This window comes from Tachypleus tridentatus, chromosome 9, assembly GCF_004210375.1.
Source record: "Tachypleus tridentatus isolate NWPU-2018 chromosome 9, ASM421037v1, whole genome shotgun sequence".
Lineage (NCBI taxonomy): Eukaryota > Metazoa > Arthropoda > Merostomata > Xiphosura > Limulidae > Tachypleus > Tachypleus tridentatus.
In genome coordinates, this window is record NC_134833.1 from 110,500,957 (window position 1) to 110,518,832 (window position 17,876).

The 17,876-nt window shown below is 30.5% G+C and overlaps 1 protein-coding gene across 4 annotated transcripts in view; it reads left to right on the forward strand.

Moving 5' to 3' along the window:
* Positions 1-17,876, forward strand: part of LOC143226037 (protein O-mannosyl-transferase Tmtc3-like) — an 87,161-nt gene that overhangs the window by 50,651 nt on the left and 18,634 nt on the right. For 3 of the 4 annotated variants that reach the window (XR_013014254.1, XM_076456433.1, XM_076456435.1), the window contains 9 exons: positions 847-1,019; positions 2,292-2,544; positions 5,608-5,756; positions 7,187-7,270; positions 8,464-8,601; positions 10,945-11,038; positions 12,252-12,386; positions 13,984-14,066; positions 15,839-15,911. Coding sequence is in view for 3 of the 4 variants with exons in the window: in XM_076456433.1 (XP_076312548.1) it covers positions 847-1,019; positions 2,292-2,544; positions 5,608-5,756; positions 7,187-7,270; positions 8,464-8,601; positions 10,945-11,038; positions 12,252-12,386; positions 13,984-14,066; positions 15,839-15,911 (1,182 nt within the window). In the remaining variant the exon portion in view is untranslated. The remainder of the gene's footprint in view (positions 1-846; positions 1,020-2,291; positions 2,545-5,607; positions 5,757-7,186; positions 7,271-8,463; positions 8,602-10,944; positions 11,039-12,251; positions 12,387-13,983; positions 14,067-15,838; positions 15,912-17,876) is intronic. The other variant, XM_076456434.1, reaches the window with a different exon arrangement.

Genomic DNA, 17,876 nt, shown 5'->3' on the forward strand with positions numbered 1-17,876 from the left:
TTATTAACCCTTAAACAGTAGTAATGTTGTAAGTAGTATCATCAATTGATGATGGTTGCCATTTAAGGGTTAAAGAAAAAAAAACACACCGGTCAATAGTTTTCATGGGGTCAGAGAAGACTGGAATACCACTAACTCCGTTGATTAATATAAGTACATGTAATTGTAAAGTAAGTTATAACTTATAAATGTACACAAATATTATATATATACATACACAAATATACTACAGCTGATACATAAATTGTACATTTATGACTCAGATACAGCTGTTGATTTTATAAACTTATCTGATAAGTCATTGATAATTAGAAACAAATTAAATACCTAACATGCATCCTATTTATTCATGTATAATCTAAGAGCAGGAAATTTACTAGGGTTTAGTTATTACTCTGTAACACAAAACATTTTACCATTGCTTATAACACTAACATCTTTATTGCTGCTGATTGAAAATATTAAAGCAAATGCAACAGTACGTTATTTATGAAAATCTACACATATAGGAAAGATTCAGTTATAAGGCACATGCACATGTAAAAGTGTTTTTTTAGTAAAAAGTTATGTAATACACTATATATATCAAGTTATGAAATTGTTTTCTTTCTATTTGATACTGATAGTGGTTTAATTTCGTTGGGAAATGGTTAATTTATATCAGTCTGTTTTTGTCCATTAAACTTTCGCAAATGTAATTCTTAGTAATATGATAATAGAATAAACAGTGTGAAGTAAGTTTGTCTGATATTAAATTCTTAGCCCTTCAGAAATTGATTTTAACAGTTTATGAAATTAATATTAATCATTATAATATTTGTATATTTAGAGATTTTGTATTTTCAGTTCAGACTTCTAGACCTTCTCTATATTGGTCAGAATTTAATGAGTTCAAAGGCTCCACCTCCTCTATGGCTCAGAGAAATGATGCTGCGATTGACAGTTTTATTTCTTGGTTCTCTTGGCCTTTTGGTTGGAAGATTTCAAGTAATGGGTGCCCAGTTACCAGTTTTTACTAGGTTTGCATCTTTAAACTAGGAGAATATTTGGATTTCAAAGTCTTAATGCATAAAAATATAGTATTAGTAAAAGTGCATGTAGCTTATTTTCAATTGTATTTATTACATAAGATATTTTCAAAATATAAATAATTGTAATTTTTTGGAGAGGATATAAAATATTTTTCTCATGTTTTATTAACAAATTTTGCTAGCTTTTATCTTCTCTGTCATTTTTGTCAAAAGAAGGCTTTAAAATATCTTATTATCCATTGTTTTCTTAAATACTATAAGATAAAACTCATATATGAACAAAACATTTTTAGATTTATACACAGAGATTAGTTTCCAAGATTATATCACTATCTAAAATGATGAAGAGAGCAAGTGAATACCAAATATTTTTTATTCACCTTACAGTTAAGTGTGCAGTACCTAATTATAAAGACACCTACTGATATAAATTAACTTTAAATTGATCACATTTGAAATTCACATTTTTGTCATTTGTGAACATAACTAGTTCATTGATTCAAACTTGCATCACTTAAACCTTCTGTATTGCTAAGTTTTTAAGTTATACTTTGTCTATTTAACATTACATTTAAGGACTGTCATGTTACTTAAATTGACTAGCGCTGGGTGTTTTGTCAAGTTTGTAGCTTAGATAATATAAATCATGAAACTAAATATTGTACTTTTTACTAGTGAGTTTATATATACCAAGTATAGTGGTACACTGTATATTGTAGTGAATTGTATCTTATTGAAATCTTACTAAAGAAAGTTTAGTTTCTTTCTTGCAAACTCAATGTTATTCCTTTTATGTATGCACAAGTATTTTGACAAATGGTTTTGCTGAGCATGGTGGAGGTACTTGGTATGCTGCACAGCATTTTATAAAAATTCAACTTTTTATGTAACAGCTTGAGTATAAAGTGCATCATATCAGGCAAAGAAAAAAGTTATTAAAAAGTTCAGATATAGAAATTAGTTTTTTATTATATAAACATTAAATTAACCTTTGTTTCCAAAATAATATTTTAATCTTTGTCCACTGGTGAATACTTATCCATGAAGTTTATTCATTTACTTAAAAGCTCACTTATATATTTTAAATGCATATCAAAAAGAAGGACACACTGTTTAAAATCATTCTAAGTGATGTACATTTGCCTTCCAATCAAAATATTATAAGAGATTACATAGATATCATTGGCCAATATTCTTCGTGAAGGTACAGTTTCCTGATTGTAATATTGCATACGTGCTTTTTTTTTTTTGGATTCACAGATTTGACAACCCAGCAGCTGTAGTGGATACTCCTGCCCGACAGCTTACCTACAATTATTTATTGTCTGTTAATACATGGCTGCTTCTATTTCCTTTCAACCTGTGTTGTGACTGGACAATGGGAACAATACCGCTTGTTGAATCATTCACAGATCCCCGTAACATTGCCACTTTAGGGGTTTATCTAGCCCTTGTATTGTTAGTGTGGTCTGTGCTTTATTCAGATGATGAACATGCTGAGATTCTTATTATGGTATGCTTGTTAAATATTTTAAAAGCCACTTTCTCTATGACTGTAGTTTTAGTAATTTTTCAAAAACTGTATATTTTTGTTTGTCTTTGCTGGATTTTTTTAAATTTTAATTTTCAATGTGAATTTAAAATATGATTTAGTGAAAGCTTTACTGACAATTATTTTAAGAGTGGATTATGTGAATTTCAAAGAGTAATATCTTTTAATCTGTGCTAAAGAAATATCTAAACAGTAATAAAACTGGATTCTGTGACTTTCAAAATGCCTATCTTTAAATTTGTACTCAGTATATGTTTGTTGTTTCCTAAAGTACAGTTTCAAAATTGAGTTCAGTTGATATTTGATTAGTTGTTATTTTAAAATTAGAGGATAAAAAGATGACATTAAACTTAAAGTCGAATGAAATGAATGTCTATATGACAATGATTATTGAAGTTGTGTTCAATGAAAGCAACTGAAAATGATTTTACACTGCCTTCACATAGTTCTTGGTTTGAGGTGGAATAAATATAGAGATCACTGATTATCTAACAGTGAATGATCTTTTGGTTGATATGTTGTTGAAAATAATTTTAATTAAAGCCCAGTTGAATGAACTTCTGATTGGTCCAATCTTAAATTTGAGCTCGGTGAATGTCTGCTTGACAATTACTTCTAAGTTTGGTTCAGCAAATGTCTAAATGAAAGTTGTCTTTATAGATGGGTTCAATACATATCTGATTCACTGTGAATTTCAGCTTGTGTTTAGTTAATTTCTAACTGTCATTGTTTTTAGTATTAGTTCAGGAAATCCTTGAGTAACATTAGTTTTATAAATGAGTTTACATATCTTTTCATGGTGATTTTAAAACAGAGTTCAGTAAATATATGGTTGACAATGAATATAAGGAATTTTGTAAATGTGTGATTGATAGTGATTTTTATTTAAATTATTGGTCGAATGAATTCCTGATGTTAGTGTGTTAAAAGTTCAATGAATATCCATTTAAGAGTGATTTTAAATATAGAGCATCCTATAGTATTCTATTTGTAAGTTACATAATGGCAATATTTTTTTTATTTTTAGACGTAGCCTTGCTGGAATCATTATTTATATTTTAAGTGGGATTAACATATAATATTATTACTGTGTAGATACGGGCTCACTGACGTTTCTTACATTAATAGTAACAACATTTATTTTTCTTTATTTACATTTTGTTTTAGTAATGTTATAATATTTAACGAACCTAGGGGGAATATTTTGGTTCATATATGCAACATTTTTTTTTATTATGGTATTTTGTGTTTGAATTCACAAAATTTATAACACCTCAAGATAGTGATGTATAGTTAAAATAATTAAAACAGTTGAATGATCTGCCTATACTGCTAACTTAAGAGGTTAGGTAACATAGAGTTCTGAATGAATTTGATAGGTGTGCAGGGGATCTCATTGACAATGAAGTTAAACCTATTCCACAATACATGATACTCACCAATCATCTCTAGTTCAAAGGGTCTGATCAAAAATGGCAAACTGATCAACCTCGCTATTAAAAGACACCAGATCTAACAATGCCTTCAAAACTTGGATATCAGAGGCAAGCATTAAAATTCAACAGGGTCACAGTACCAGTACTTCAAGTGTCTATAAACAAATGAAGAAATTCACGTGCAAAACTTTAATTTATAGACATGAGTTGGTGATATGAAAAATGACAGATATAGTCCTTAAATATCTTTACCTTTGCAATCTTTAGTACTGTCTACACCCACCTCTCTCTCATACAAATGGTGATGTCATCCATACTATCCTACAATTCATTTCATTTTTGTTTGTTTGTTTTGTTTTAGAGCAAAGCCAAGTTAGACAATCTGCTGTGTCCATCGTGGGGTATTGAATCACAGCTTTTAGTATAGTAAGTCCATAGACTTACTGCTGTCCCCTCAGGTGACTTCCTTTTTGTACAGTTCAAATTAATGAAGTTTAAAAAATTCCCATGCATGCACACACATTACTCTTTTAATTAAATAGATATTTAGTCCTTCTGGAGTTATCATTTACAAGTTACATTTAATGGTATCTTTTACCTATAATTTGTGTATTTAGTTATTCTTTCTAAGTTTTCATACATGTTTTTTGCATATAATTGTGACATCTCTGTCAACTGGATGTTAGTAGGTGATAAACTTGCACCAATTCTCTATCTTAGACAGAGGTTACATGCTCTAGTTAGTATTCCCTATGACGTATATATTTGTGTGAAGGTTTATTTATGTATCATACCTAAAGTGAGGTCAGACACTTTTTTTAGGGTAATACATGTACAAATTAGTATGAGTTGAGGGCTCATCTTACTTGAATATGTTTACTTAGAATAGTTATTAACACAGGTAAAGACTGTGAGATACCACACTGTATGACCTTGATCTGACTTTAAAAATCAGCATATTAATTATCCTTGTTTCTTTCTTTGTTTAGTAAGCCATATTCTCTTATCAAGTTCTATTGCCATAGCAGCAAAAGTCAGCTCCAATATACATTATGTGAATACAGGCTTAGTTTACAACTAAGTTGTTCTCTTGTATTTATTTATACTTTCTTTGCTGTCTGAGTTTGAAATCTTTCTTTGCATAACATTCCAGAATCTGAATTTTGTGGAGACCTGTAACTGTAACTATCTGTTGAGTACCAATTTACCTAAATATCAGTACCACAGTATAACTTGGTATTTACGTGAAAGGTCTAGGCCTGAAGGTATTGCCATTTGACAAATTATACAGCAAATTACAATTTAAAAATGGAATACAGAAAATAACTGAAAACAATTTTAAAATGTAAGCTAGTATAATTACTAAAAAATTGATATATAATAAAGTAATACATAATGAGAACTAACATTAAGTTTAAAAATTTGTGGACATATTGACTTTAATTTTTAAATTTTGATATACTACTTTTTAAAAAATTGAAAAATGGCAAAATTACTGTAGATGTTTCTTTTTAAAGTTTTTTTTCCTACACAGTTAAAACTTGTAAAATTAATGGTAAATCACTTTACTGTTGGTATCTATCTCTAGGGTTTAGCCTTGCTGATTCTACCTTTTCTTCCGGCTTCAAACTTCTTCTTTCCAGTAGGTTTTGTGGTAGCTGAACGAGTTCTTTACACTCCAAGCATGGGGTTGTGTTTGATTGTTGCATATGGATGGCACCTCTTAATGGAAAGGATGTAAGTAAATATTTAATGTTCGTTTGTTTTTAGGAAAAATAATATATTTAGCCCACATTAGTATAACTTTTTTTGCATATATAGGAAAACAAAAAGTTCATTAACGAGTAACACATCATCGTACTGGTATATCAGACTTGTGTTTTATGTATAACAGCTTTTTGCTTAAAAGTAACTAATTTTTCAAAAGTTAGCCTGTGTTGTCCATCTAATTTTAATATTTTTTTCAGTCTAGTAGTTTTGAAGTTTTTCAGGCTCATCTACCAGTCTCTGTTTAAACCTTTTTTAAAATGCAAATTAGGTTTAATTTAAAAAGAAAAGAGCTTGCAGCAAAAACGAATATTTTTAATAGTACCCATTAATTACTTTTTGGCACAATTGAAGAATATCTAGTATAACTTTTGTTAATTTGAAGGGAAGAAAATACTGTCAAGTCCTTGCAGACTGAGGACTAGTCCAAAAGTAAGGATTGTATATGTATGTGGAAAGCTCAGACTGCCTTTTTTACAAATTATATAATTTGGAATTAACTTTTGTATGTACCACAGTTTGAAAATCCCTGTTTTAGCCTATTCTATGGAAATGCTTCACCAAAGTTCAGTATTATTTCAGTGAACATAAGAAATAACAAGATATGCTGAATTGCAACATTTGGCAGTCAGTCATATAATGTCAGTTTCATCAATCAAATAAATGTCAAAATTCGATTTTAATAACTTGGTCCCATGTTATGTGATAAAGATACCAAGAAAGTATCCCAATATTTTTTCTGTGATACAATCTTTATAATTCCATATTTATTTCATATTTATCACATGTCCTTACCTGTTAGTATTTTTTACTCTTATAATATTACTATAACATCCTTCCAAAAATTATAGTTTTGACAACTTTCTCATGCTGCAAAATTTTAAGAAAATGTTTGAAATTAGAAATTATCTTTTTGATAACAAAGTAAAATCATAAACCAATAATGCAATTTTAATGTCAGTATCACACAAAAAATTATAAGTTCAACTAAACTCCATATTAAGACTTTGATTCTAATATATGTGAAACCCCTTCCATCAGTTGCATAATTGTATATCTGCGGACTTGCAATGCTATATTCAATACCATGGTTGGCAGAGAAGAGATGGCCCATTGTGTAACTTTATACTTTACTTTAAATAAATAAACAATACATATATGAGCCAATATACTTGAGTTCCATAAGCTAGTTCCAACTAATATTTCTTCCAGGTAACAGTTCTAAATGTTGTAGGAAAAAAAAAAAAAAAAGCCCTGGATATTAATCTAGAAAATTATTTCACAACTTTATTCCATAAAATTAAAATCATTAACTTTTGTTTATGACTTTTGAAAATTTCAACATATAGACACGATAATTTTTATCCATTAAACCATTAACCCTTTTTTTATTGGACTAGAAGATGGAAACCTTTAATGTGGGCCTTGTTAACAGTGCTATTATTATCTCACAGCCTGAAAACAATTGTCCGAAATTTTGACTGGTGAGTTAAAATGTCCTTAAAATGTTGTGTTACATGTATTTCCATTACTTTCATAAGTGTGTTTAATTTTTATGCTAATATGGAAAATGTAGCCTTCATATAGAAAAAGAGTAGGAACTGAAACTTACAAGATAGTTAAATTTGTTTTCCTGAATAATACAGTCTTAGTACTTTGTAAAGCTAACATAGAAATGCACACTGCTGTGTGTATCTCAAACTTGATTAATAAAATTTTTTTTAAAAGTACATGTCAGCATAGATATTTGTTGGCAGAGACTCCATGAAATAAATGTTATGTTAAAGATTCCTAATGTTAAGTAATCAAGGAAAATTTAGTAAATTAAGTAATAAAGAATTACAAATTACTGTACAATGGTACTTTTCATGTAACAATAAATATGTGAGATTTATCAGTATTGTGTGAATCTGTTGCATTACTCTTGTTCACTTTAAAGTACTGAAATGTATTAGTCCTTACATTTCAAGTAGCACAAATTCATTATAGTTACTGAGCTTTTGTGAGTTTCAATAGTGAGTTAGTTTTGTCTGTTTGAATTTTAATACACATATATTTACATTTCAGTCACTTAGTAAGTGAACTCATGTGTTGAGTTAATATCACTACTTTACTTTAATGTATAGAAAAGAAATGGAGGTGGTTAATATGTTTCTGAAAGTTATGACCAAATAAATCATATTTATAAAAAAAAAACAGCATACATTCTCAAAATAATGTAGTCATCAAATATTGTTTCTTAAAAATCTGAGACTAGCTTGATCATCTGTCAGCAAAATTAAAAAAAAACAATGAAGTTTTGAACACAAGGATACTTAATATTCTATTACCTTTTAAACTGTGACTTCTATCAAAACTAAAATTAAGTAAATTGTATACAATTTTTGCTTTCATTACAATAATATGTTTCAACTCTTGTTTGTATATCATGATTTCATATCAAATATTTATTCTTCACTATTCAATTATTTCTTGTTGATTTTGGTTAACATTTATATCCTAAATTAATCTTGATTTTTTTTTTTTTCAGAGATATTCTAACAGATTAGGAGAAGTCATTATTATATAAGAATAAAATATGATTTATAATAGTTATGCAGTTTATTTTCACAACTCTGAGACTATATTATTCTGGTTAATAATCATTTTGTACATTTGGTACATGTTCATATTACAGGAAGAATGAATATTCAATATTCATGGCTGGGTTGAAGGTCAACCAACAAAATGCCAAACTTTATAACAATGTGGGACATGCTTTAGAAGGAGAAGGAAAATTTACGGAAGCACTGGAATACTTTCTTCAAGCTGTTTGGTAGTGTACAAACCTTTTTGGTTATTCCATGTTCTTATTTTTAAGATCAATTCCTTTTTCTCTAAAGTCATGGATATGACTTAGACTAAAAAAGATACTTTTTTCCGAAACATTACGAGGAATATCAATATCTTGAAAAGTTTCCTTTCAGTTTATAATTTTTTCTGTGGTCATGTAGATGTTACATATACAAGTTTCTAAGAAACTGGGTTGTTTAAAAGTTTTTTTTAATTGTTAAATCACTTTCAGTAAGCTTGTACCTATGTTTTGTAAGGAAATAACAGTGATGCATATAATTAAATGTATAATATAACTTAAATTTTTTCACTTGTGGCATATAGTTTTATAGTATTAGGAGTGCAATTACATTTGTAAAAGGTTTGAAAGTTATTTGGTAATGATAACAGTGATGATAAACTGATAATACCACTAGAATTCTTGATTTTGATTTTAAATTTTATTTAAATGTATACCTATATACTAGAAAAATAAAAAAAAGATACTATCAAACATCTCATGCACTTATTATAAATTAAGTGAAATATTTCAAAGAGTATTTTTTCTAAAATAATATAATTTCAGCTAGTACCAAGTATAGTACTAAATTAAATGTAGCAGTTAACTGTATTTTCCCATATGGTACTTATCTCACAAGATTAACTATTCTCATCCTGTGCTGTCCTCTATATACAAACTTTTTTTTTTTTACACATGCCACAAATCTTCTACTCCCCCTGTTGGGATCATATTATTCCAAGATGTCTCTTATGCAAGAAATCTTGACCACTTCTCCATCATTAGGAGCATGACATTCATCTGGACTCTCTAACGTGTTCTCACACTTCTTTTGCTTCAATTGGAGTTATTACCACTTTTCAGTTCCAAGCTGCTGGAGTGGACAGCTGTGGAGGTAACCCCCTGAATAAATTCTGCACAAAGGTGGCTGCAACCATTCAGTGCAGAGGAGCACAATGGTGTTCTGTGAGTGTAGATGACATGATATCCTCCAGTATGCATTATACAATCCCAAAGGAGTGAGAACTCAAATTACAGTCCACCCATATAGTACTCCACAGCCAGGTGTTGGACTTAGAGTAAAACCAATCAACATAAATCCTGACACACGTTTATGGTTGTCTATATTCTTTTCTCAATCATACTCCATCTGTTTTGTGGACCAAAAAGGAGTTAATAAGAATTGTTCAGATTCTCTCCTTTTTGTTATCCCTTGTTGTATCTTATGTCAAGAATGTTATTTCTTTTCAAATGGTTTTGGTTAGTTTCACTGCTGAGGAGTTGATTTTTATTATATAGAAATTCATTTGATACAAGATGGCAAATCTCTGGGTTGATGGACCTAAGATATCACACGTGTCATGCTCAGGAGTCGTATTGGTTCTAGTTTCCCTCTGGTCTCTTCTACTCGAGATAAAGAGGGTATGATCCTTATCCTACCCCTGCATGGATATTGATTCACAGCAGAATGAGTTTTGGATGTAGATGACTTACTGTGCACAGTCTGTTGCACCATATCCACTCTATACCTCGGGCAACATCCATTAATTTACTCACTTTTGTGTGATGTTGGAATGAGTTTCACATACATTTCGTAGTTGGGATCACTACCCTGCCACAGTTCTCTCCCACTTGGATGTGCTCCTCTCTGTTTCCACCCTAATCTCCTACATATTTCATGGATGGGCAAAGAGTATACCTGGTTCAGAAGTGGTGCAATTCCTCTCATCAGATCTTCATTTCTGACTATCTCTCATTTCCAGAAGTACCATTTGGGTGCTTTCAGGGGTTACTTCTGCCATTCCTTTGTACCAGTCCCATTTATTTTATGTGGGATTCTAGCTAATCTTGTGAAAGAAGGTAAGTACCATTTCAGAAATTATAATTTTTCAATACTGCATATATATTTCCAACAGATACTTACCTCATCTGACAATTCCCATCCTTCCTCGTCACTTCCCTGCAGTGCTTATATATGTTGTTAATTCAGTAGAAGCATATAGAGGGAATCGTGTGTCACATATATCACACTCCTATTGGTGGAGAAGTGGTTCATGATGATTTGCATGAGAAACATGTTGGAATAACTTGTTTCTAATAAAGGAGAGAAGAAGGCTTGTGGCTATCCCAAATTATCCAATCTTATGTATGAATAATTTGGAAATTTTCTTGAATTAAACAGTTCAACATTACACTTTGTGCTGTTTGCATAAATAAGTGTCAAATGTATTATGTTCTTTTCCAATACTAATATTAATTAAGATATGAACAAACAGAGAAACAAGTTTTTTTTTAAAAAAACAAAATATTTACCTGATATTCTTTCAGTGTCCAGAAAGATGATATTGGAGCTCATATCAATGTTGGAAGAACATACAATAATTTAGAAATGTTTAGTGAGGCAGAACAAGCTTTTATGAAGGTAAAATGCTTCATTTTATTGCTAATTATTGAATACCTTTAAATTAATTTATTTAAAGTTATATAGCAAAGTCATGAAAGTAACCTAACAAAAGAAATCCAGCTTACGTCTAAGCATGCATGTACAAAATAAATTAATGTCTGATCTTTACTTATATTTTATGCAACTGAAAAAATTCAAAATTTCTTTTAGTATAAAACAATTTTATTTTGCTTAAATTAGTTTTTAAATTTATAGTATGGTGTATATGAAAATGATTATTGTGAAATAATATCACAGAGAAACATGTTTTAATATCTCTCTTTACCTGTATTAATATTATTTTTGTATCTTTTCTGCAATTCAATATTTGTGTGATTTGATTTTAGTCGTATCATTTATAGTACATGTCATGATCATTTTCTTCTCATGTTTTTTTTTTTTTAAATTTTACCAATTTTTGTGGTTTAATAACCTTACTCTTTAGTTCAGATCTTTTATTCTTTGTTTTACTTGCTTTGCAATTTGTGCTTGATTTGGTCTTTCCAATTCAGCATTTTATAAACATGTTTCGGCATTCTTCCTTTTCAGATTTTACCTATATTTTATTTTGATATTTTTCTTGAGTTTTAGGTGTGTTTTATCTTTATTTTCTCAGGTCTTGTTTGTATTTAGATCTTTGTCTAACAATTTTCATATTTGTTTAGTCTTTCCCTTCAAAGACTTTAATTATGTTGTGACCTAACTTACTCTCCCAATATTTTATGTGTTTTCGTCTTTGCTATCTCAAGTGTTTTTGGTTTTTCTTTCACCTTTTCAAGTTTTATGGTTTATTTGTTATCTCAGAACAATTTTAAAGGATATTTCCTTCTTTAACTATTAAGTTTAGATCCATGTTGTTATCTCAAGATATGACACAGAAGTTATACATAAATTAAGTAATGTATAAAAGATTTATAGTAGTAAGTATATTAAATTTTAATAATTTGTTTTTGTTTGTTCATCTGTGTTTTATGTTTCAAATACTACTTTCCAATTATTAATTGTTTTAAAGAAGAAACCCTTTTAGAATACAATATGGCTTGTGACAGTACTATTTATCTGTTAAATATCTTTATTTACTGTCTGCTTTATAAGGAAATGTAATGTTTTCTATCTCTATCTTATAAAATCATTTTAATATTTGTGTATGGCAATGAAGTTAAAATGACTTGGGTTTCAACGTGAATTTTAGGCAAAAGGATTACTTCCTCGTCCCAAGACGGGAGAGCCTTACACAGTTCGAATAGCCCCAAACCATCTGAATGTTTTTCTTAATCTTGCCAATCTGATCTCTCGAAATAAGAGCCGTTTAGAAGAAGCAGATGCTGTAAGTTACCTTACATTTTCTGAATTAACTTTTGTTGTTAAAAATTTAATTGTTTTAAAATAAGAACTATAGTGAATTATTTACCACTTCTTCATGTGAAATTATTATTAACTTTGAGTACATCAACGATGATTATAAACCAAGTTATGCACCATTTAAAATTAACTTCTTTGGGAAGTTTTAATGAACACTATATTTAATAATTACTTCTAGTTATTACTATGAAATTAAAATATTAATTTTTACAGTTCTTTTTGATAACTTGTAATAACAATGTTCGTAATATATCTTTTGAGCATTTATTTGCATAACAAAAACATATGCAAAGGACTTGTCCTTACTATGAATTTCACCCACTGGCACACACATAATAGCTTGGCAAATACCAACTACAATAGCACCATTGTTTACATAATTAGACTATTGTTACTGAAGAAACTAAGGAACTGGTATAAAGTCAGTGTTCTTGTAATACAAGAAAACACAACTATAGCAAACATAAAGCATCGAAATGATGTGAAATACTATGTAGAGATGTGAAATGTTTAAATTCATAATGTCTATACCATAATGTCATACTAGAACCTTATTTATCTATATCGTCAGATCTGCTACTCCACCTTGACATGTCAGTGATGTGATTATGAAAGTAAGTGTCCAGAAATGATACAAGCATCAGTGGACCAGTGCTACATTTATCATAGTTAGGAATGTATTCTGATCAATTTTGAAAGTCGAGAATGAAAATTTCACAGATGTCACATTTGCTAATTCTGTATTCATGATGATATATTTATTGTCTTTATGCTATGAGCAAAAGACAATATTACATTGGTTTTGTATTCAACATGTACTTTGTTCTAAGACCTATAGTAAGTAAATATTATGGTAGTATATGCATATGCTCAATATTAAAATCAATGACTGATTTTTGATAGAAATTGAAATAATGTCTGTAATATTGACAAACACGTGCACAAGTCTTCATATTGGCTTGTTGGGAAGTAAGGTGGATACCAGCACTACCAGAAACATCACTTATTGTTATCTGTTTTAGTACTTTATCGTTCAGTTTTATGGCCAAAGATTACCTTATTGAAACTCATCTTTTATCATTATTATAACAAATGTCTTATACGAGATTTAATCTAAAGTAATAGACCAAAGCTAAATTAAACTGAAAAAGTAACTTATAAATTTATGTATGGACAATCCAGCATAACAGGCTAAGTAGAAATAAATGATATCACATGTACTCACACACACATATGTATACCATAAAACTAGAACCTAAGAAAAAGATGGTTAATCATTAAAGAGTACTTTCTCTTTAACTGAAATTTGGCCATAATCCTAAAAGTACCTCATGAGGTTTAACTAGCTTAAAATGTATAGTTTAGTCAGAAGCCTAAAAAAACTATGTTAGCAATGTAACTTTTGCAAATGTTATTTTAATCTAAAAGAGTTATTTAAAAACTAATTTCAATACTAAAACTAGTAGAGTATAATGAAACGAACTATAACTATGAATAGAAAAGTCTAATATTAATTGATCTAATGCATTATTTCCATTTTTATAATATTTAAATATTTTCAGCTTTACAGACAAGCTATCAGCATGAGAGCAGATTACATCCAGGCCTATATCAACAGGGGTGACATATTGATCAAATTAAATAGGTTTGTGAGTGTATGCCATTGTCTGCCTTTCAAGAAACTGTTAATAGCTTAAGTTATTAAAAGTTCTAAAAAAAATTGTTAGGTTAAAATAGTATTGTATATCATTTCTTCACTGAAAAAAAAAGACCTCCATACATTTTTGCTTTTAAAATATACCTATTTTAGTTACTTTTTATTGAGATCAAAATAAGAAAGATTAAGGCCTATCTATCATAGAAAACACATTCTTAGAGATGTAGCTATGTGTGTATCAATATAGTGTTTATATAGTTTGTGTGTTTTATTGAATCCATGTGATTAGTGCATAATTGTCAACACTAGTTTGTCTGAGTTTATTGAAGCTACTTGACTATTTCATTTTTTAAAAGTCTTATATATTGCCATAATTTGTGTAGATATTGCTCTACCAGTTCTTATTAGCACTATAGAGGATCTCTGTGAGAAGTGGTATTTATCAACTTTGGGCCTTAAAATCATTGTAACTTGTAGTTTTTACTAACCTTAACACACCAGAACAACGTTTTGATTTTGTCAATTTACCTGACTATGCTTGTGGTAACAGCCTTATCTACACTAGTTTTTATGAGCTGTGGAAATTAGATGACTAGATTAGTTTTTACAATACCCATATACACCACAGTTTTTGTGGACATAGGAAATCTGTGTGACTACTTCTGGTTTTACTAGTCCTTATTAGAATCATAAAGAATCTGTTTTTGTGTGAAAAGTGGTGTCTTACCAGTTTTTTATGTACAATAGATTCTGTAGTCCTTAAGTATCTTTGTGATTAGCAGTATTTTACGAGCCTTATATATATATATATATACACAATAGTCACTTTTTTGTGTGTGATTGTTAGTGTTTTACAACTTTATATGCATTATTCTGTATGGTTCTTAAGAATATTTGACTAGTGGTGTTTCACTGGAGATAAATACAGTCATCTCTACAGTCTTTAAGAACTTTATGATTAGGGTGTTATACTAGCCTCAGACATACAGTGTTTTGTATGGGCCTTAGAAACCTGTATGACAGTAGTCTCTATAATTTTTAATGTTTGTGACTAGTGGTATTTTACTAGCATTGTATATGCAGTAGTGTCTGTGGTCGTAAAGAACTTTTGTGATTCGTTGTGTTTTACCAGCCTTGTGTATTCCTATGGCTGTTAAGAACTGTTGTTTTTGTAAGTGTTTTTACCATCCTTAATATACAAGCTGGTTCTGTCAAATACTTGCAAAATTATATATGTAACACTGTTTTGTCAACCACTTTGTAATAACAATATATTGATATACTTATAAGAGAATACAATGTATGATTTTCAGAAATCTTTGTGATTAGTGTTTTAGTGGTCTTCTGTACTGGTAATCTCTGTATTTCTAAACAATATCTATAAATGGTGATGTTTCACATCCTTCTGTGTGCTAGATTGTATGATTCTGAGGAATATTTTGTGACTAATGATGCTTTATTAGCCTTTATACACTGTAACTGTGTGTTGATGAGAAACTTCTGTGACTACTGCAGTTTTACTATCCTTTTATATACTCATTAATAAAGAAAAACGTTTAATGCCATTGTTTTCCAGGATAATGATATTACAATCTATAGTTGGCCTTGCTGCATAATGTTATACCACATTATTTGTACCTGTTTCATGGTTGCAAGGAAAATAATTTTGGTCAAAAATTCCCATTTGAACTTTAATATACATGATTCTATCTTTCTCTTATAACCTGTATTTGTTTTCTCATCTGCCTGTTTATCACAAGAACACAAGAAGCTCAAGAAGTGTATGAACGAGCACTGCAGTTTGACAGCAGTAACCCTGATATCTATTACAATGTGAGTGTAGAGAACTATGTAGCTTTATGTACATAAATAACAGGATTATTGTATTACATGTTTAGTTGAGTTAGATAAGACCATTATGATATTAACTGTCACAAGTGTAGCTCTGCAAATATTTGAGTTATATACAGGAAGAGGGGGGCTCAACCTCTCATGCTGTTGGTGGTCTGGGGAAATTCTCTGGGAAAGTTTTGAAATTTAAACTTGAAATAGAAATTCTAATGACATTTTTTGTGAATATAATCTGTAAAAGAAAATTAAACATACAGACAGCATAAAGAATTGTAAAAGTCTACATTCCGATGCCGTACTTCTCTCCATTTACAGGTTTAGTTTTTCCCATTTTGTGCTTTCCTCTATATGCAAACTTTTTACAATGCATGCTCTAAGCCTTCCACACACACACACCCTTATTGAAATCATAGGTTCTAACATATCTCTAATGCAAATCATCATGCCTCATCTCTCCACATCTTGAAGTGGTTTACCTTAATTTAAATTACTTTATTTTAGGGATTTTCTCTCCACTGTATTTTAGAAAATGATTTACTGTGTTTTGCCATGAATACTTTTTCTTGTTTATTTAATGTTAAATATAAATTCTAGAGTAAATATTACCACTTTTGGTACGTCTTATTTGTTTGGTACCATACTTCAGACCACAGGTGTGAGTAACCTGTCAGAGAATTTATCAGCCTTTATATGCAGAGAGAATGCATGTTATATGGAACCTTTGTCTCCTGCTGTTCTCCCACTTCCTCAAGAACCTTGCAAGCCTGGCCAGGTTGACGAGGGTTTAATCATTTCTTGGCTCCACCCCAAGAGTTTGCTGTGGCTTCACAAACCCCTACTTGATATTCTGTTAGCTCCTCATCAGTTTTTATTTCATTTCTCAGGAATGTGATATTTTGTCTATTGCTCCTATCTCTTATGTCCCACATCCTTCCTTCTTGGCCCGGCATGTCCTGGTAGTTAAGGTACTTGACTCGTAATCTGAGGGTTGCGGGTTCGAATTCCTGTCGCACCAAACATGCTTGTCTTTTCAGTTATGGGGGCATTATAATGTTATGCTCAATCCTACTATTCATTGGTAAAAGAGTAGCCCAAGAGTTGGCAGTGGGTGGTGATGACTAGCTGACTTCCCTGTAGCCTTATACTCCTAAATTAAAACAGCTAGAGATGACTCTTTTGTGGTACTGCTCCTTCATTCATCTCATGTCTGAGGCTCTTCACAGGAGGAATCTTGAAGCATTTTCTAAAGATTTTCTCTTTTCCTCACTTCCATGTTGGCCCACCTATTGTATTCAGTTCTAACCCTAAGAACATGATTTATTTATTGTTGGAAATTTTTGGTCATGATACTAAATTGTCATGGATCTAATCATGGTTCCTTATCTAAGGGATCTTTGGATGGTCAAGTTTTTGAGATGCTTTGTGTTTGACATGATTCTGGAGTCTTTGCAGTTGAGTGTCTCTTCTGTCCAACAACAGTCTATCCTTTCTCATCTAATGACTCGTTGTCCCAGTTGGAGAAGAAGGTGGTACTGATTCCCGTTTTCCAAACATACCCTATCCAGCCCTTGCCTTTTCCTCCTCCTTGCTGTTCATTTTCCATGACAGTGCTTGGTATGCTTATAGTGATTCTGGTGATTGAATGATGGGTTTGGTAAGGGCTTGTCTGGTGACCTTCATTCATTAATGGAGCACTTTCATCTACAATGTTTTGGTTCACTGAGTTTTGTCAGAAGGATTTGTCACATCTCTTTTTAATCTACCTCCCTTGCCTCATGTGCTTGTTCCTTTTTCTCCTCTTTGAAATCTCTTGTCATGGTAGTATCACAACAGGCTATCAAACCTGTTTCATGCAGTTTAGGGGATTTTACTCCCACTTGTTTTGTTTCTTAAAAGATAGAGGAGTGGAAACTGGTCATTGAATTGTCCATCTCAATTCATTTGTTC